This window comes from Macaca fascicularis, chromosome 11 (genome assembly GCF_037993035.2).
Source record: "Macaca fascicularis isolate 582-1 chromosome 11, T2T-MFA8v1.1".
In the NCBI taxonomy this organism is placed as follows: domain Eukaryota; kingdom Metazoa; phylum Chordata; class Mammalia; order Primates; family Cercopithecidae; genus Macaca; species Macaca fascicularis.
This window is the reverse complement of record NC_088385.1, coordinates 3,696,091-3,717,053: the sequence shown is the minus strand read 5'-3', so window position 1 is coordinate 3,717,053 and position 20,963 is coordinate 3,696,091. Positions and strand designations below refer to the sequence as shown.

Genomic DNA, 20,963 nt, shown 5'->3' with positions numbered 1-20,963 from the left:
TTAACCACTAAGCAGCAATGTGACCTTTGGAAAAGTCGCTATTCCCTCTGGCTTTCAGGTTCTTCATCTGCACAATGGGGGCCATTAGTTTATAAATAAATGGAATAAATACAAGAATAAATACAGTACAGGTGAAGGACCTGCAAAGTTTGTAGCCCACTGGCAGCCCTCCAGAAATGAAGCTGTCAATCATTGTTCATAGAATAAAAATAATAAGTAGATAGAATATTATGTAGCCAGAAAAAGAAATTTAGTATTGATAGATGCTACAGTGTGGATGAAATTTGAAAACGTCATGCTGAGTGAAAGAAGCCAGACACAAGCCACACACATATTGTATGATTTCACCTACGGGAGGTACCTAGAATAGGCAAATGTACAGAGACAGAAAATTGAATAGAAGATATCAGGGGCTTGGAGGAAGGGCATGGGGAGTCACTGTTTTTTGTTTTTTGTTTTTGACAGAGTCTTACTCTGTCACCCAGGCTGGAGTGCAATGGTGTGATTTCAGCTCACTGCAACCTCTACTTCTTGGGTTCAAGCGATTCTCCTGCCTCAGCCTCCCGAGTAGCTGGGACTACAGGTGCCCGCCACCACGCCCAGCTAATTTTTTGTATTTTTAGTAGAGACGGGGTTTCACTGTGTTAGCCAGGATGGTCTCGATCTCCTGACCTCGTGATCCGCCCGTCTCGGCCTCCCAAAGTGCTGGGATTACAGGCTTGAGCCACTGCGCCCAGCCGGGAGTTACTGCTTAATGGGTACAGGGTTTCTGTTGAGGACGGTGATGAAAAAGTTCTGAAAATAGATAGTGGTGATGGCAGCACAACATTGTGAATGTACCACCTCATGCCGCTGATTTATATACTTATGAATGATTAAAATGATAAATGTTATGATATGTATATTTTACAGATTAAAAAATTTTAAAAAGGAATACATGTTACAACATGGATAAACCTTGAAAATATTATGCTAAATGAAAAAAGCCAGACACAAAAAACCACATATTGTATGACTGCATTTGTATGAAGTGTCTGGAACATGCAAAGCTACAGAGCTAGAAGGTGAATGGATGCTTCCCAGATGCTGAAGGAGGGGAGAATTGAAAATATTTTGGAACTAGGTAGGGGTAGTGGTTGCACAACATTGTGAATACATGAAAAGCCACTGAACTGTACACTTTAAAATGGTAAATTCTGGGTTATGTGAATTTCATCTAAATTAAAAATAATATAATACATCAAACTCTTGTAGAGAGTTTCCTTCTAACACCATGTCCATAATTCTGTTACATGGTCCTTCTCTTTGCCCCTCTCTCCATGGTGTATGTGAGCGTATGTGGGATGGGGTGTGTGAGAGCAGAATTGAGGGGTGAAGGAGCATTTCCTTAGTTCTCCACGGGAATGCTGGGGCTCTGGGAATTTACCCATTCTCCTCACTCCGAATGAGGAATGAGTGTGGAAAGGAGTAGGTCTCTTTACATAGGATCCAAAAATGCCAAAGCTGGGCAGGCCATTAGAAAACAAGCCTTGGGCCAGGCGTGGTGGCTCACGCCTATAATCCCAGCACTTTGGGAGACCAAGGCGGGTGGATCACGAGGTCAGGAGTTCAGGACCAGCCTGAACAACATGGTAAAACCCCGTCTCTACTAAAAATACAAAAATTAGCCGGGCCTGTTGGTGCACGCCTGTAATCCCAGCTACTTGGGAGGCTGAGGCAGGAGAATTGCTTCAACTCGGGAGGTAGAGGTTGCAGTGAGCCCAGATCACACCATTGCACTCCAGCCTGGGCAACAGAGTGAGACTCTGTCTTAAAAAAACAAAAAGAAAACACGCCTAACGACCTCAGACTTCAGATGGCCCAACTGAAGCCCATCGAGAAGCGAGTTGCTCCGGACCACGAAGCCAGGCAGCCTCCCGGTGAGAGGACGGGAGGACGGGAGGACGGGAGGGGTCTGCCGCAGCCGGGACTGCAAGGCCTGTGCTGTCATCTGCTTCTTGGGCTACTTGCCACCTTACAATGAGAGGCCCTGGGCATGGTTAGGGGGTCGGCAAGAAGATTTAGGCAGTGGGAGGAAGAAAGCTATTGGGATTCTTTTTTTTTTTTTTTGAGACGGAGTCTCGCCCTGTCGCCCAGGCTGGAGTGCGGTGGCCGGATCTCAGCTCACTGCAAGCTCCGCCTCCCGGGTTTACGCCATTCTCCTGCCTCAGCCTCCCAAGTAGCTGGGACTACAGGCGCCCGCCACCACGCCCGGCTAATTTTTTGTATTTTTTAGTAGAGATGGGGTTTCACCGTGTTAGCCAGGATGGTCTCGATCTCCTGACCTCGTGATCCGCCCGTCTCGGCCTCCCAAAGCGCTGGGATTACAGGCTTGAGCCACCGCGCCCGGCCCCTCTTGGGATTCTTGAAAACGAGCTGCCTACTCTCTGGCCTGAAGCTAGGGGTGAGCGGACAGGAAGCTGCACTCACACAGGCTCCCGCCCCGGCAGGCTCTGCCCACCCGGAAGCTCCCAGCCTCAAGGCAGGACTTCACCCCACCCCACCGCCTTCCAGCCCGGCTCTCCGGAGCAGCCTCTGCTCTACAGCAGGGTCCAGGCCCTCTTGTTTATCGGCCAGAGACACACAAGCAAGGCTTCTGGCGCCCCCTAGCTCCAGCAGGCCATGGGGGTCTGCGGGGCAGCAATAGCAAGCACGCGACCTTCCGGGCCTGGGGACCCTCACGAGGCCATCCGCAGCCAGGCAGGTGCAGTGGTGCGCACCTGTAGTCCCAGCTACTTGGGAGACTGAGGCAGAAGGATCGCTTGAGCCCAGGATTTCCAAACCAGCCTGGGGAATATAGTGAGGAAAGAAAGAAAGAAAAAAAAAAAAAAAAGGAAAGAAAGGAAAGAAAGCAAGAAAGGAAGAAAGGAAGAAAAGAGAAGAAGAGAAAAGAAAAGAAACGAAACCCCAGCCCAGCCTACATACACTTGGCTGGCAACCGAGAACAACTTCCTTACTCCATTCCCACGAACGAATGAACCTAGAGGTCCTGAAAGCCTTTGGTGGGGTGGGGTGGGGGGATCTCTGGATCTGGATCTGCCTGAAGATCCACTCTTTCACCACAGCTGGAGTGCAGCTCTGAGAGAGAGGCAGGGGTGAAGGCATGGACACCCCTCTCCCCTACATCCTTCGCTCCCCAGGACACCCTGTGCCCTGCCGAATGCCATCAGCTTCATGGACAATAGTTAATCCCAGCAAAGGAAGTCTTCCCAGCCATTTCCGGGCCAACAACTCCCTTCCCTCCACCTCCCCCTTTCCAAGCCTGATCTTGGTGTCATGACCTAAGTTGCTGATGCAAGTTCCTGAGCTGCTGGGAGCTTAAGGAATGGCTGGGGCCAGGGAGTCTGAAAGCTGTGGGGACTGGGAACCCCTGGGGGATCATACAGGGCCACCCACGTTGCCAGTCATGCTCTGCCAGGATTGTCTCATCTAATTACCATGCCTCAAAAAGCCCCATAGCTGCTCCTTGAGATGACAAATCTGAGCCAAGATCCCCTCTGCAGACAGCTCCCAACTTACCTTCCACCTTCCCTAGGACCCTCCGGCCTTCATTTCTACTCATCGCTGCCTCACTTGCTAGGAGCCCCTTGTCTTCATGCCTCTTTTCCAGCACTGAGCCCTGTCCTTAGCTGTGCTGCCACCGAGCCGCACACATTTGCTTTTTTCATTACACAGTGTAAATAGCGGTTGCTGCCTACTTGCCATTGCAGTTAGCGGTTCCTGTGGCTATTCACATGGTTGCTCCACTTATGTTAGTCCCAAGCCAATTCATTCTCTGCCAGTCCCAGGGCAGAGCCTCATGAATGCCTCCATGCTTGTAAAGAATGTTGCTGCATCTTGCCATTGTCCAAATTCCAAGGTAGGAATTTCGATGTGTGGCTTCCCTTAGACTACCCTTATGTTTACTGGGTGTTTACTGAACACTGACACTAGGTATCATGACATGGTTCCCAAACAATAGTCAGTGACTTCATTAGTCTGAGTATCACTAGAAAGGGGAGGTTGTGTCCAAGGGTGCCACGTGCAGGCCCACAGCTTAGGCAAGGAGGAGGGAAAAAATACAGAGGAGTGGAACAGGAAATAAAAAAAGATAAACAAAGAGAGAGGTACAGGAGTGCTGAAGGTAGGTCCTATATGATTTCCATCTTGGAGATAGTAAATTGAGGCATATAATTTACTACTATTTATTTATTTATTTATTTATTTATTTATTTTTTGAGACGGAGTCTCGCTCTGCCGCCCAGGCTGGAGTGCAGTGGCCGGATCTCAGCTCACTGCAAGCTCCGCCTCCCGGGTTCACGCCATTCTCCTGCCTCAGCCTCCCCAGTAGCTGGGACTACAGGCGCCCGCCACCTCGCCCGGCTAGTTTTTTGTATTTCTTTTTTTTTTTTTTTTTTTTTTGAGACGGAGTCTCGCTCTGTCACCCAGGCTGGAGTGCAGTGGCGCGATCTCGGCTCACTGCAAGCTCCACCTCCTGGGTTTACGCCATTCTCCTGCCTCAGCCTCCTGAGTAGCTGGGACTACAGGCGCCCGCCACCGCGCCCGGCTAATTTTTTGTATTTTTAGTAGAGACGGGGTTTCACCGTGGTCTCGATCTCCTGACCTTGTGATCCGCCCGCCTCGGCCTCCCAAAGTGCTGGGATTACAGGCGTGAGCCACCGCGCCCAGCCAGTTTTTTGTATTTCTTAGTAGAGACGGGGTTTCACCGTGTCAGCCAGGATGGTCTCGATCTCCTGACCTCGTGATCCGCCCGCCTCGGCCTCCAAAGTGCTGGGATTACAGGCTTGAGCCACCGCGCCCGGCTTACTACTATTTATTGTTAATTTTTTGAGACAGGATCTTGCTCTGCTGTCCAGGCTGGTGTGATATTGGCTCACTGCAACCTCTGCCTCCTTGGTTCAGGTGATTCTCCTGCCTCAGCTTCCCAAGTAGCTTGGATCACAAGTGCACAACACCATGTCCAGCTAATTTTTGTATTTTTAGTAGAGACGAGGTTTCGTCACATTGGGCAGGCTGGTGTCGAACTCCTGACCTCATGTGATCCGCCCACCTCAGCCTCCCAAAGTGCTGCGATTACAGGCATCAGCCACCAGGCCTGGCCTTATTTTATTTTTTTTGAGACAGGGTCTGGAGTGTAGTTGTGTGATCTTGGCTCATTGCAACCACTACCTCCCAGGCTTAAGCAGTCCTCCCACTTCAGCATCCCAGGTAGCTGGGACCACAGATGTGTGCCACCACGCCTAGCTATTTTTTCGTATTTTTAGTAGAGACGAGGTTTTGCCATGTTGCCCAGGCTGAACTCCTGGGCTCAAGAGGTCCTCCCTCTTTAGCCTCCCAAAGTCCTGGGATTACAGGTGTGAGCCACCGTGCCTGGCCTAGTTTACTATTTTTTGCTATTCTGCCTCATTTAAACTTCACACCAACTCTATAGATTATGTGTTATTTCATTTTTACAGATGAAGAAGCAAATGCCAGAAGATTAAGCACTTCACCCAAGGTCACCTGGCTAGTACAAGGACAGAGTTGGAACTCTTTTTTTTTTTTGAGATGGAGTCTTGCTCTGTCACCCAGGTTGGACTGCAGTGGCACGATCTCAGCTCACTGCAACCTCCACCTCCCGGGTTCAAGAATTCTTCTGCCTCAGCTTCCTGAGTAGCTGGGACTATAGGCACACACCACCATGCCCACCTAATTTTTGTATTTTTAGTAGAGATGGGGTTTTGCCATGTTGGCCAGGTTGGTCTTGAACTCCTGACCTCAGGTGATCCACCCATTGTGGCCTCCCAAAGTGCTGGGATTACAGGCATGAGCCACTGTGCTCAGCCATGAATTGGAACTCTTGACCAGGCTCCTCTGAGTTCACCATGCCATGCTCAGGCTGCTTTCATCAACAGAGCCAAAGCACTTGACCTCTTCGTGCCTTGGTTTTGCCATCCATGAAATAGGAAAATCATCCTAGTGTCAGAAATATAAAATGTCCTTGTCTGGTAGCCTTTGGAAGACCCACCTCTTTGGGATGGCGGTGGGGAGGTGTGCTCTCCTGGCAGCAAGGGGTGCCGGGGGCCTCTGCTGGACTGGAGAACTCTGGAGAGCAGCCCATTCCTGTCTTCAGCACATCTGACAGGCCAGAGGGGAAAGCCTGAAATAGAACTGGCTGCCCTTCACCCTCCACGGGTTCAAGAGAGCTTGTTTGTCTAGCTCTGAATAACCCATTCTATAAAGAATATTCCGAGAATTTCCTTATGTGGCAGGGCACTGCACTGGGTGATTTCACTGGGCCGGAGGAGCTCTCCTCTCCATCCCTAGCAGCAGAGACACGAATGGGCACTATTCAGCCTTGAGGAATGAATGTTGAAAAGATGGAAAGATCTTTGAAGGCATGAACGGCTGTGACAAGGAAGGTGGGATACAGTTCATCTCCATCTCTGCTAGGCTTGGAGAAGAGAGGATGGACTTTGAATACAGCCACCAGGACTTAGATTTAAAAAAGAACATTCTGATAGAATTGAGAATAATTTGCTCAGGATAATGTCCTCCAGCTGCCTCCGTGTTGCTGCAGAGGACAGGATTTTGTTATTTTTTATGGCTCCATACTATTCCATGGTGTATTTTCTTCAGCACTTACTATCACCTGAGCTTATACATTTAGTTGTTCATTATCTACCTTCTCCATTAGAATGTGAACTCCACGAGGGCAGGGACCTCATCTGGCTCTCCACTGTACACCCAGGGCCTAGCTCAGTGTCCAGTACGTGGTAGGTGCTCAATAAATATTTTTCTGAATGAAAAGAAACTTCATCGGTGGCTCACGCCTGTAATCCCAGCACTTTGGGAGGCCGAGGCGGGCGGATCACAAGGTCAGGAGATGGAGACCACGGTGAAACCCCGTCTCTACTAAAAATACAAAAAAAAAAAATTAGCCGGGCGCGGTGGCGGGCGCCTGTAGTCCCAGCTACTCAGGAGGCTGAGGCAGGAGAATGGCGTGAACCCGGGAGGCGAAGCTCGCAGTGAGCCGAGATCGCACCACTGCACTCCAGCCTGGGGGACACAGCGAGACTCCGTCTCAAAAAAAAAAAAAAAAAAAAAAAAAGAAACTTCATTCAGAGAAGAACCAATGCAGTGAAGGAGCCATATTTCACACTTTCATTTTTTTCTCTCAGAATTTCTGAACTCAGATCCATTCACTTCAGAGAATAAGACATTTTCCAAATGTCTTGGACGAGAACACGCTCACTTCTACTCCTAACAGTTCAGAATGGCTTAATCTTCCTGAATAGTTGGATGAAGTTTCTTCCCCCTCTGTCTCATTATTAGAGACCAATGGAGTTATTCCTTGTTGATTAATTAATTTTTTTTTTTTGAGCCGGAATTTCACCGTCACTCAGGCGGGAGTGCAGTGGCGTGATCTTGGCTCACTGTAACCTCTGCCTTTCAGGTTCAAGCGATTCCCCCACTTCAGCCTCCTGAGCAGCTGGGATTACAGGCATGCGACACTATGCCTGGCTAAGTTTTGTATTTTTAGTAGAGAAAGCGTTTCACGACATTGGCCAGGCTGGTCTTGAACTCCTGACCTCAAGTGATCCACCTACCTCAGCCTCCCAAAGTGCTGGGATTAGAGGCATGAGCCACTGTGCCTAGCTAATTTTTTTTTTTTTTTTAATTCTCTGTTAGGTCAAAAAAATGATGAGGGGAGGAAACTGAGGTGTCATGGGCAAGGCCCGACAACCAACAGGAAGGTGCTGCAGGGCGGGTTCCTTCTGACAGCTGTAAGGTAGGGTCCGCTCCACGCCTCTCCCCTGGCTTCTGGGGGTTTGCTGATCATCTCGGGTGCTCCCTGAATTGCAGACGCATCATCCCGATCTCAGCCTTCACATGGCGTTCTCCCCGTGTGCATTTCTCTGTGTCCAATTTCCTCCTTCTAGTAAGAGCGCAGTCATATGGGAGTAGGCTCATCCTAATGACCTCATCTTAACTTCACCATGTCTGTAAAGGTCCCATCTCCAAATGAGGTCACATTCTGAGGTACTAGGGGTTAGGGGTACATTTGGGGGGTGAAGGAAACAATTCAACCATACCACTTTCTTTCCCTCTAAATGGGGATTAGAATACAATCTTTCTTCATATAATTGCAGTGGTTGTGAAAGTGTCTCGAAGACGCTTGGTTCCTAGAAGTTCAGTAGACATCTGGTTTGCCTGAATGCGCACGTGCCTCGGAGCTGTCTGGGTCGGACTGCACCCTTAGGGAGCAGGGCTCAGGTGGGGTAATCATCCTGTGAGAGTCCAACACAGGTAAACAGGTGCTTGGCCAATGCATTTCTCTGATGGTGAAGAGGAAAGGCTGGAGAGAAAAATCTACTGATACGCCAGGGCTAGAAAAAGTCTGATACCAAGTGCTGGAGAGGATGTGGAACCTCAGGAGCCCCCGTGTGCAGCTGTCTGAGTGTGCACTGGTAAAAACACTCTGGCAATATGCCAAAAAGGCAAAGCTGTATATGGGACGTCCCAGCAATTCCACTCCTAGGTGTAGGTGTATACTCTAGAGAAATGCTGACACAGGTGCCCCAGGAGATGTGTGCAAAAATATTCACAGCAGCATTGTTTGTTAGACCTAAAAATGAAAAATAACCTCCATTTCCTCAATGTCATGCATGCATCTAGTGGAATACTATGTTACACAGCAGGTGAAGTCACTTAACTAGAGCTAGGCATATCGTATGGATGAATCTCACTAACAAATATTGAGCAAAAAAGAGCAGACTGCAGAAGGATAAATACAGTGAGTAGGACAAAACCAATGATGTATTGCTTAGAATGCATATGGAAGTATTTGCATAAAGAATATAAAGAAGTATGGGCTTGATAAACACCGATTTCAGCAGGCGGAAGTGGAAGTGCACGGGGAGCTTCAACAGCTTATTTTTTAAACTGGTGATCAGTAAAGAGTACTGGTTATCTTACTCGTTATAACTTCTGTATATTTGAAATGTAACATTTTTTAAAGAGCCAGGACTTGAGGAGAGTCATGTAAAGGAGACTGAGATGCCAGGGACCATTTCTACTCGGGGGAAGATTCAGAGGTGTTCCTGCCATTCCCTGGAACCCAGAATCCAGAGTCAATTAGTTAAAGACTCTGACATCTGCTGGGCGCGAGGGAAGAGACCTAAGGAGGTAAAGCTAGGGGGATGGGAGGAGGGAAGGACACTCTCGTGCTGCCCCTCTCTGATCTGAATCCAGTTATTGGCCTGCACGCCAGCCCTGGGCTGCGGAGAAAACAGCTGGGCGGCCCTGGGAAGCCTGGGAGGGATGCAGAGGAAGGGGGGGCCACACAGGCTGGGAGGGGCACTAGGGCTGCCGCCCCCACACAGTGACAGGCGCTTCCTTGCAAACCACCTGGCACAGGCACCCTGACAGTTTACAGTACTGTCTGTCTCTCCTTCTCTCTCTCACACACACACACACACCCCCACACACACACACACACCCACGCCCCATCCACCGCCCGCTCTGAACAGGACCCCAGCGTTGGGGACGGGGCCAAGTCAGCCAGCTGCGGGCCCTGCCAACCCTCCCTCTCTTCTAGGACTGGGTTTTTCCAGCCGGAGTCTCACTCCCTCTACAGCAATCTCGGGAAATTGGAGACGACGCGGCTGCTCCTGAACATTATTTATTTCTTTCCTCTTTCCCTCCCGCGGGGACCCTCCTGTTGGAAGGAGAGCTGCAGCACAGGACGGAGACAGGCAGGAAGAAGCAGAGAGGACTCGGTGACGCCCCCCTGAGCAGCCCCCGGCCCACTCCTCCAGCAGGGGCCATGAGCACCAAGCAGGAAGCCAGGAGAGATGAGGGAGAAGCCAGGACGAGGGGGCAGGAGGCACAGCTTCGAGACCGAGCCCACCTGAGCCAGCAGCGCCGGCTCAAACAGGCCACCCAGTTCCTGCACAAGGACTCGGCCGACCTGCTCCCGCTGGACAGCCTCAAGAGGCTCGGCACCTCCAAGGATTTGGTGAGGCATCCCCCTCCCCCGCCCGCGTCCTCTGGCCCTTTCCTTCCACTTCTCAGATCCTGAGCAGGACCAGAACGTGCAGACCCTCAGCTTTCAGGTCCCGCTCCCTTGCTGAGACGGGGAGAGGTCGTATGTCAACTTGAGGCTCTTCACTGGGGATGTTACCATGGTTTGGTGGCTCTGAGGGGTCCTATTCTCACTGCTTAGCTTCCCTGCCTTTTCCCTCTAATGGCCCAAAACTTGAGGGTGGTGAGGAGCTAGGCTGTTTAGGAGTGGGGGCTTACAGGAACACAGGAACCTTCTAGAGTGGTCACTTAAAACTGGGAGGGCCTGGAGGACTGGCCAGTTTAGGGTTGTGACTTCCTGCTCCCCCTGAACCACAGGTTCCCTCCACCAGGTCTGTCTATCCATTTGTCCTTTCTCCTCAGAATCAAAGCATCGGGGGGTCTCCATCCTTTCCAGGGCATCAGGGTTTTGTGCGGCTCTTGCCAGGGGCCCCTGGCCGCCTTGAATGCTGCTCCCCCCACTCGTAAGTGGAATAGACCTTCCAGGCTCCTCTCCTCCCATCCGTCTGCAGCAGCTTTGGCCTCAGAGGAATGGGGCAGGGGAGTAACAGTAAGGATGTGAGTGGGCGGGGGACAATTGCAGATTCAGGCATTCCTCTCTGAGGCAGTGCTGACAAGCGGGGCCATGGAGCCACTTTGCTTGGGATCAGATCCTGGCTCTGCCACTTACTAACTTGGGCAATTGACTTTACGTCTCTGTGTCTCAGTTTCTTCATCTGTTAAATGAGAATAAAAGCAATCACAGGTTTGTTGGGAGAGTTGTTAGAGTTGATATATTTAAAGCACTTAGAACAGTGCGTAGTAGCAGGCGCTATCTAAATGCCATGATTATTCCCCCAGCTACTATTCCATTTAGTCTGAGAAATATTCCTGGCCTCTGACCCATGGGAGAGAGGGAATCCTTTGTGGAAAGGCTTGGGAGCACTCGATTCCCAGCCCCTCTCCTAGTCTGAGAACAGGTACTCAACCAGGCCCGTACTGAGAGGTTGGAAGCGTATCTGCCGGCCTGCGCTCCACCAACTGCTTCTCCCAGGGAAGCTGAAGGCCAGTGCAGCGCCTTGCTACCTTTCTCTACTTAGCTCTACCTTTCCACACTCCTCTCAGCCTGGGTGCCCACACCAAGACCACGGCCCAGAGGCCTGGCAATTCCCTAGCTCCCAACAAGGAAAAGGGATTGCACTGAGACTTCAATTCAGGGAACTGCCAGGGGCTTATTCCTCCTTGCAGTGGCAGCAAGCATAGCTGAAAAACAGGAATGGAGCAGGGAAGTGGGTTCTCTGGTTCTCAATGGCTAGAACCTACTGGGGACCATCCTACATCTGTTTGGCCCCAGGAGAAGGTGCTCTACTGACATTGCCATCCCAGAGTGGCAGGTCCCGCCTTCTGACGAGAAAGTCCTGAGCTTTTCACCTCTCCCCTCTGCCCAGGATGTCCCCAGTTGATCTCTAGCAGTTACCTCCTGTGGCTTTGGGAGCAAAGGCACGACAGGTAGGGGAGACTCCATTGTCTCCCTCCTTGGGATGGCTGTGGAGCAAACTGCACAACAGTGGGAGGGGCCTGAAGCGTGCGTCCATCGTGGCAAGTGCAGAGCCAGTCTCTCCAGCCAGTCCCAGAGCTCGCTGAACTTTCCCCAGCACTGGGTCTCCTGCTGGCAGTTTCGCTGCCAGGAGCAACCCCAAGGGCCTCATTAATCTAAGGGCAGAAAAACAATCCCAGGCTCCCAAGGAGAGAGGGCAGGTGGAGAGGTGCATAGAGCCTGGGAGAGAGTCAGTCTGCAGCAAGCATTTATTGAGTGCCTACTAGATGCTGAGCCATGCCCTGGGATATAAAAATGAGCGAGGTAGACTCAGGGGCTTTCCAGGCTAATGGGAGAGTAAAATCCACACATAACATTTGTGAGAAGCATGGCAAAGGGAGCTAAGACAAGGGACCCCAGCTTGGGGTGTATGGACAGAGAAGCATGAAGAGCTCGGAGAGGGTATCCTGGAGAAGGCACATCCTGCATGGTAAGATGTACACAGAATCCCAAACTTAAGATGCAACCTCTCTCTCAAATAAAGTGTGTTAAGTCAGTTCTTCAGTCTAGCCTCGAGAAGAGTGGGGAAGAGGAGTTTCAGGAAGAGAGGAGAGAGGAGAGAGGAGTGAAGGCATGGAGGCAAAAAGCAGCCTGGTATGAGTGGTGCTTCTGGGGCCCACAAACAGAGTGGCAGGGAAGGAGGCATGGCCCCGTCATCTGGGCTGTGGATCACCTTCAAAAGCTTGAGCTCCAGCAAGCAATGTGGGGTAGGGGGTCTTTGATGCATTTTAAATAAGAGGGTACATGGTTAGTTTCATGTTTTACTTTGGTGCTTCTCAAACTTTAACCTGCACACAAATCACCTGGGGATCTTGTCACAATGAAACATCTGATTCAGTAGGTATGAGAGTCTGCATTTTTAAGAGGCTTCGAAATGATGTTAAAGTTGCTGATCTGAGGACCACGTTTTGGAGTAGCAAGGTTTTTAGCTTCCAGTCTGAAGCTCCAAGCAGATGTATTTGAAAGGTAACAGGTCTGGAGACAGGTTATGAACTTAAGAAGGTGTTTGAGGGATCCAAGAGAGCTGCGTGGAGTGTGGAACACATGCGGTAACAGAAAGGAAGGATGGAGGCCAGGTGCTGTGGTGTACGCTTCTGGTCCCGGCTGCTTGGGAGTCTGAGGCTAGAAAATGCCTTGAGCCAAGGAATTAGAGTCCAGTCTGGGCAGCTTAGCAAGATCCCATCTTGAAAGAACAGAAGGCAAAAGAAAAGAAAAAGAAAGAAAGACGAGAGAGAAGGAAAGGAGGGACAGATTGATTCCACACAGGAGGCAAAACCGGCAGAATCTGGGAAGTGACTGGATGGAATGGGAGTGGTTGTAGATGAGGGACGGGTCAAAGATGATTCCCAGCATCCTAGTTCTTAAGAGTTTTCTGTTTGTTTGTTTTGTTTTGTTTTTTTGAGATAGAGACTTGCTCTGTCAACCAGACAGGAGTGCAGTGGTGTGATCTTGGCTCACTGCAACCTCTGCCTTCCGGGTTTAAGTGATCATCACACTTCAGCCTCCCAAGTAGCTGGGACTACAGGCACGCGCCACCACACCCAGCTAATTTTTGTATGTTTTTTTTTTTTGAGATGGAGTCTTGCTCAGTCACCCAGGCTGGAGCGTGGTGGCGCGATCTCAGTTCACTGCAAGCTCCGCCCCCCCGGGTTCCCGCCATTCTCCTGCCTCAGCCTCCCAAGTAGCTAGGACTACAGGCGCCTGCCACTATGCCCGGCTAGTTTTTTTGTATTTTTAGTAGAGACGAGGTTTCACCGTGTTAGCCAGGATGGTCTCGAGCTCCTGACCTCGTGATCCGCCCGTCTAGGTCTCCCAAAGTGCTAGGATTACAGGCGTGAGCCACCGCACCCAGCTGTATTTTTAGTAGAAATAGGATTTCACCATGTTGGCCAGGCTGGTCTCGAACTCCTGATGTCAAGTGATCCACCCACCTTGGCCTCCCAAAGTGCTGGGATTACAGGTATAAGCCACCACGCCTGGCCTAGTTCTTAAGAGCTTCTTACTGTTTTTCATCACACCACCAACCCTGGGATTTGAAGCCCACTGAAGGATGAGGTCAGAGGGGAAGTAAAAAAACAAACCTCCTAGTTAAAAAAAAATATAAGTTTGAGACAAAATTTCCCCCAAGCATACTAATTCCTGAAATGTCCCTTTAGCTACTAAGTCAGTTTAACCAAGAACGGACCATTCTCCTCTTCCCATTTCCTCACTGCTGAGCAATCTATGAGTGTCCAAGGAAAATGGCATGATTTGATACTGGGGCTTACTCTGCTCTCATTACCTGACTGCTGGGACCCTAGGGTCAGCTCCTAGGATAAGGCTCAGGTCTGGGGTGGGGGGTTTGGGGGAGCATCCTGGGATATCTAAGTGGGGTAACTGAGCAGCCTGGATACCTGGGTTTAGAACTGCCTACCTTCATTGTTTCGTGATGGAGCCAGCAGCCGCACAGTGTGATCCAAAGACGCCTGGTAGAGGGAAACCCGAATTGGCTTCAGGGGGAGTCTCCCCGGGTGCAGGCCCTGATTCATGGCCAGGAGAGCAGGAGGAGGACCAGCAGGACAGAGATTCCAGCTCTTCTGGTCAACTGCAAGGTGAGAGGCCTCCCAGGGACACACTTTCATTAACAACCCTGCCTGCGCTCACTTCACCTGCTCTCCTTTCTGCCCTGATGGCAGAGGGAGGAGGGAGAAAGGACATCTGTCTCCCTAGCTTGGACCTAACCAGGATCCTCTACCTCCTTCCTCCCTGCCCCAACCCATCTTTCCTTGGTGCAACTCCGTCTGTCACCACCATTACTCGGCCCCCTTTCCTTGGTCAAAATACAGTACTTAAATTAAGTAAGTACTCCTCAGTGTGCCCTACACAGACGAACGGTGTGCGTGCATGGATAACGTAATTCTGGAAAAAACCCATGTGTTCCAAGGCATTGGCCCTGTAATCTCTGGAACCATTTAACCACTCAGTCACTACTGAACGTTCCCAATAAATTCCCAGTGGTCCTCAGCCACCGTCTTTGCTCTGTGCTGCTTCTACCTGGATTGCTCTCTTCTTGCTCTCCAATCATTCTGGGTCCGCATTCTGCAAGCTTAAAGCCCAGATCAGGTGTTACCTCCTCCTTGAAACCTTTTCTGATTTCCCCAGTAGGAAACAGCCTTTCCTGCCTCCCAACCTCTAAGGCATGTTACTCACATCCTTTTTTTAAATATTTTTTTCTTTTTTTGAGACGGAGTCTCGCTCTGTCACCCAGGCTGGAGTGCAGTGGCGCGATCTCGGGTCACTGCAGCCTCTGCCTCCTAGGTTCAAGCGATTCTCCTGCCCCAGCCTCCCAAGTAGCTGGGATTATAGGCCCGCACTGCCACACTCGGCTAATTTTTGTATTTTTAGTAGAGACGGGGTTTCACCATGTTGGTCAGGCTGGTCTCAAATTCCTGGTGCTGGGATTATAGGTGTGAGCCACTGCGCCCGGCCCTTTTTTTTTTTTTGAAGACGGAGTTTCACTCTTGTTGCCCAGGCTGGACTGCAAGTGTGATCTCGGCTTACCGCAACCTCCACCTCCCGGGTTCAAGCAATTCTTCTGCCTCAGCCTCCTGAGTAGCTGGGATTACAGGCAAATGCCACCGTGCCTGGCTACTTTTGCATTTTTAGTAGAGATGGGGTTTCTCCAGGTTGGTCAGGCTGGTCTCGAACTCCTGACCTCAGGAGATCCATCCACCTTGGCCTCCCAAAGTGCTGGGATTACAGGTGTGAGCCACTGTGCTCCCTGACTTTTCCAGTCCTTTTATTTATTTTTTTAAGATACAGGGTCTTACTCTGTCACCCAGGCCGGAGTGCAGTGGCATGATCAGAGCTCACTGCAGCCTCAACCTCCTGGACTCAAGCGATCCTCCCACCTCAGTCTTCTGAGTAGCTGAAATCACAGGTGTGTGCCACCACACCCGGCTATTTTTTTTTTTTTGTATTTTTAGTAGAGATGGGGGTTTCACCACATTGGTCAGGCTGGTCTTGAACTCCTGGCCTCAAGCGATCCTTCCACCCTGGCCTCCCAAAGTACTTGGATTATACATAGGTGTGGGCCATGGGGCCAGGACATTCACATCCTTTTATAGTCCTTAATAGTCCTTAAAGCTTTCTACAGGTGGTGGCTCACGCCTGTAATCCCGGCACTGTGGGAGGCCGAGGTGGGCGGATCACGAGGTGAGGAGATGGAGACCATCCTGGCTAACCCAGTGAAACCCCGTCTCTACTAAAAATACAAAAAAAATTAGCCGGGCTTGGTGGCGGGTGCCTGTAGTCCCAGCTTCTCGGGAGGCTGAGGCAGGAGAATGGCATGAACCCGGGAGGCGGAGCTTGCAGTGAGCCGAGATCGCGCCACTGCACTCCAGCCTGGGTGACACAGCGAGACTCCGTCTCAAAAAAAAAAAAAACAAAAAAAAACCTTTCTGCCATATAGTAGAGTTAGATTTTACTTCCTTTAGACTCCTAAAGAATAGCATTCACTGATGTACCTTCCTGTAACATATCTTATAGCAGATACTCAACGAATGTTTGAAATGAGAAAATGACCTGTGTGTATATCCAAGTTTATATCAAAATGTCTATGTCCCAAAGTAGGTGAACTTGTCCTCCTTTGTTTCCAATGGCAAACTTCTTGGTTACCCATAGCTGAGTTTCCTAACAGGGGATTCCAGTCTTCTCATCCTTCCTCTATTCCTAACCTGGAGTTTTTGAACCAGGAGGCCATCAAACTCCCAAGGATTCCTCTAGATAGATCACCATTTCTCCATTTCTGGCAGATCTTCCCCAAACTTATGAACATATCACATATAACCACTTTTTTTTTCCCCCGTTTTATTTTTTGTAGAGACAGGGTCTTGCTGTGTTGCCCAGGCTGGTCTTGGACTCCTGGCTTCAAGTGATCCTCTTGCCTCCAAAGTGCTAGAACTACAGGCATGAGCCACCTCACCTAGCCCACTTCCTTTTTTGATTTATCCGGGAGTTCTGCCCCTATTGTGTGAGTCTCATAAAAACCAGTTTTTGTTTTTTTGGGTTTGTTTTGAGATGGAGTTTTGCTCTTGTTGCCTAGGCTGGCGTGTAATGGTGCGATCTTGACTCACCACAACCTCTGTCTCCTGGGTTCAAGCGATTCTCCTGCCTCAGCCTCCCAAGTAGCTGGGATTACAGGCCTATGCTACCACGCCCAGCTAATTTTGTATTTTTAGTAGAGACAGGGTTTCACCATGTTGGTCAGGCTGGTCTTGAACTCCCAACCTCAGGTGATCCACCCACCTCAGCCTTCCGAAGTGCTGGCATTACAGGCATGAGCCACTGCACCTGGCCCCGATAAAAGTCTGTTTTAAAGACAGTTTGTTTTCTCTACTCATTTCTAAAAGGGAGTCATCAGTGGGCTGGGAAACTGAAGGACCCAATCCCAACCCATTCTCCTAGGGACTCACTGATTCGGCACAATCCCTCTTTCTCAGTGCCAGGACCTGCTGCTTAGAGTGGCCTTGGACACAGGCACCCAATACAATCGGATCTCTGCTGGATGTCTCAGCCGCCTGGGGTAAGAGTGGCCCAAAAAAGCAAATGGGGGACAGGGTTTCTTTTTGGGCTGATGAAAATATTCTCAGATTAGATAGTGACGACAGTTGCATATTTTATCTCAATAAAGCTGTTATTTAACAAAAGAGTGGCTAGAAGACTCTGGCAGAGAAGGCAAGGATTTAGACCCCACGTGAGGTCAGGGGTTGGAGGTGAACCCATAGTAGAGCGGGACGTCTGCTGATTAATGGGGTGAAGCCCACTGGGGGCTGTGGTAGCTATAACCTTTGCTTCCCAACCACAGGTTAGAGAAGAAGGTCCTAAAAGCCTCAGCTGGGGACCTGGCCCCTGGGCCCCCAACCCAGGTGGAGCAGTTGGAGCTACAGCTGGGGCAGGAGACCGTGGTGTGCTCGGCACAGGTGGTGGGTAAGTCCCCCCTTCTGCAACAGCCCTGGTGCTCGCCTCTCACCTTTCTCTTCAGGGTGGGGCAAAGGCAGAGACTTTCAGTCCCTGCAGCACAAGGAGTCCCCAGAGATGTTCTGACCATCCCTCATCTCCATGCCAGTGCCCTCGGATCTGGGGATGGGGTGGGCAGAGAAGGAGCAAGGGCTGAGAGGAGGGGAGCAGTGACCGCTGGGAACCCTCAGCCTCTTCTGTTTTCAAATGGTTCCTGCAGATGTTGAGAGTCCTGAATTCTGCCTGGGCCTGCAGACTCTGCTTTCTCTCAAGGTAAGGCACCCACACTCAGGGCCTGATCCAAAGCACCGGGAAAAAGTAATAGAAGGCAGAGGTGGCCGGGCGCGGTGGCTCAAGCCTGTGGTCCCAGCACTTTGGGAGGCCGAGACGGGCGGATCACGAGGTCAGGAGATCGAGACCATCCTGGCTAACACGGTGAAACCCCGTCTCTACTTAAAAATACAAAAAAAAAGCTAGCTGGGCGAGGTGGCGGGTGCCTGTGGTCCCAGCTACTCGGGAGGCTGAGGCAGGAGAATGGCGTGAACCCGGGAGGCGGAGCTTGCGGTGAGCTGAGGTCCGGCCATTGCACTCCAGCCTGGGCGGCAGAGCGAGACTCCGTCTCAAAAAAAAAAAAAAAAAAAAAAAAAAAGAAGGCAGACGTGTGGAAGCCTGGACCAGGTTCTGATGAGAGTGACTTAGAGATTGGCAATTGTCCCTTTGCTTCCTTAGAGGTTCCTTACTCACCACCCAGGGAAAAGTCAAGAGAACTGGGTCACCCCCTCCAACAGGAGTCAAGGGAAATGGGGATAAGGGGGAGAGCAAAAGGCAGGTGGAAGCTGTGGGAAGTGGGAGGCAGGTGACGGGCTGAGGTGAGCCCGCATGACTGCTGTACACCCCACAGTGCTGCATCGACCTGGAGCGCGGAGTGCTGCGGCTGAAAGCCCCGTTCTCAGAGCTGCCCTTCCTGCCTCTGTACCAAGAACCTGGCCAGTGACTGCTGTCTCAGTCAGTCCCCAGAGGGAAAGACCTTGCCTTAGCAGAAGAGGCGTGTGGGGAACGGGTGCTCTTGAAGCCAGGTAGCTGGGGACTCCGGTGTCTGCCCTTTCAATCACCACCCTGAGCCCTGCTGTCCCATTTCCCCCAGCCGGCCACATTCCTCTCTGCTTCTCAGCAGCTGTCCTACTCCCCAGGGGGAGTTTTCACTAGAGCGCCCACGACGCCAGGTTTCTCATTCATTTCCCTCCAAGAAGAGCAAAGCCAAACCAGGACCACAGATGGGAGGCTAAGCAAAATGGGGTGCCTGCCTGGGCTGGGTCGAAGGCTCTGCTGACTGCTGTCCTTGCCCAGCACCCAATTCCACCCCAAACGCAACTCAACTTCCCACACCACCATGTCTCTCACCACACCTTCTGGGGCTCAGTATCTCCCACAATTACACTGCCACGCCTCACCAACCTGGGTCCCTGGACCTCCTGGTGTCTGCCTCTTGGATTCTGTGCACATCTGCACAGATGTGGGGGAAGAAACATGAGACAGAATTCAATACAACAAAGAGATGGAGTTAGTATAGGAATGTCCATCTCATAAGGCTGAGAGCTTTCATTAGTTATTTTTCTGGGGCTGCAAATGTCTGAAGCCAGTTATTGTTTGATTACCCTGTGCAAAACCTTGGACATACTTCTGCTATTAACACTAGGTATTTATCCTTCTCCACTTGCTTTTTGTACCCACCGAGCCCCTGAACTTTGGGGGTGTGTGTGGCAGAGCCTTGTAGAGAACTGCTCCTACGAGGCAGACAGGACAGTGAGGCTGTCACCACTCAGACTGAACCTATTTAGTATTCTTTCTGATTTCTGGAACTACCCACCTCGTTAGGCCTTCTTCCCATCCCCGTCTCCGGTCTCTTGAGCTTCAGCTCGCCTTGTCCTGGAATCAGTGGCTTTCTACCCCCGCCAGGCTTTGCCAAAGCAAAAAGACAGAGGCTTTTTCTTTTTTTTTGAAGTTTGGGGTCTGTCAGGAGAGAGAGGCTTTTCTGAATTCACTGTGAAGAGAAGAACCCGAAGCTTCAGACGCCAGACCCCTGAGAGTCTTTCTGGCTGGTGTGAGTCTCTCAAATCATGGATTAGGAGTAAAGAAAGAGGCCGGGCGCAATGACTCACGCCTGTAATCCCAGCGCTTTGGGAGGCTGAGGCGGGTGGATGACTTAATGTCAGGAGTTTGAGACCAGATGGCAGAACCCCATCTCTACTAAAAAATACAAAAATTAGCCAGGTATGGTGGTGCTCACCTGTAATCCCAGCTACTTGGAAGGCTGAGGCACAAGATTGTTGTGAGCCAAGTCTGTGCCATTGGACTCCAGCTTGGGCGAAGGAGTGAGACCCAAGGAGTCTCCAAAAATAAACAAACAAACAGGGGGAGAGGAGGACAGTGGTAGAGCTAACCTGAACTGGGTGGGACCCTTGGGCTGAGACAGAGTCCTGAGCCTGGGGTAGACTGGGTTAGAGAAGAACCGGGGCCGGGCGCCGTGGCTCACGCCCTGTAATCCCAGCACTTTGGGAGGCCGAGGCGGGCGAATCACAAGGTCAGGAGATCGAGACCACAGTGAAACCCCGTCTCTACTAAAAATACAAAAAATTAGCCGGGCGCAGTGGCGGGCCCCTGTAATCCCAGCTACTCAGGAGGCTGAGGCAGCAGAATGGCGTGAACCCGGGAGGTGGAGCTTGCAGTGAGCCGAGATCGCAGCCTGGGCAACAGCGCGAGACTCCGTCTCAAAAAAAAAAAAGAGAGAGAAGAACCGGGATGCGAGGAGCTGCTTGTGACACCTGGCCTGACCTTTCCCGGCTGCCTCCCCTGCCCTCAGAAGGAAAGGAGAGGGGCTCACTTATCACGTGTGCCATAGTACCTGGTCTCAGAATCCTAAAAGCTTTCCTCTCCCTCACTGCCTTGCTCCACAAGGTCCGCTTTCCTGGGTCCTGTGCTGTGCCTTTCCTTGTCTGCCTCCTGCTGCTTCTGTAACTGCAGACCCCAGGCCCAGTGGCAAGCCCTCGGTTCAGCTGCTTCTCCATTGGAATAAACTCTTGTTTCTCTATGTCAATGTTCTTCTCTGGTCTTCCTCCCTGCCTGTCAAGAGCTGAATGATAACTCTGCCCGCTGTCCCTTACAGAAAGGAAATGGGAATGTGGGCCCTCGCCCAGGCTGACCCACCTGACTAGGGTCAGTATAATTGAGAGCAATCTGAAAGCAATGGCTTTCAAACTCCTCTGACCACAGCAGGAATACATTTCAC

The 20,963-nt window shown here is 50.9% G+C and overlaps 1 protein-coding gene across 1 annotated transcript; it reads left to right on the top strand.

Annotated features, from left to right (window-relative positions):
• Positions 1-8,441: 8,441 nt before the first annotated feature.
• On the top strand, positions 8,442-20,771 carry NRIP2 (nuclear receptor interacting protein 2). The gene is made up of 7 exons (XM_015430245.4): positions 8,442-8,489; positions 9,620-10,039; positions 14,119-14,271; positions 17,161-17,243; positions 17,526-17,647; positions 17,898-17,950; positions 18,579-20,771. The coding sequence occupies exons 1-7, from the start codon at positions 8,442-8,444 to the stop codon at positions 18,669-18,671; spliced, it is 972 nt and encodes a 323-aa protein (XP_015285731.3). The 3' UTR covers positions 18,672-20,771.
• Positions 20,772-20,963: the final 192 nt, after the last annotated feature.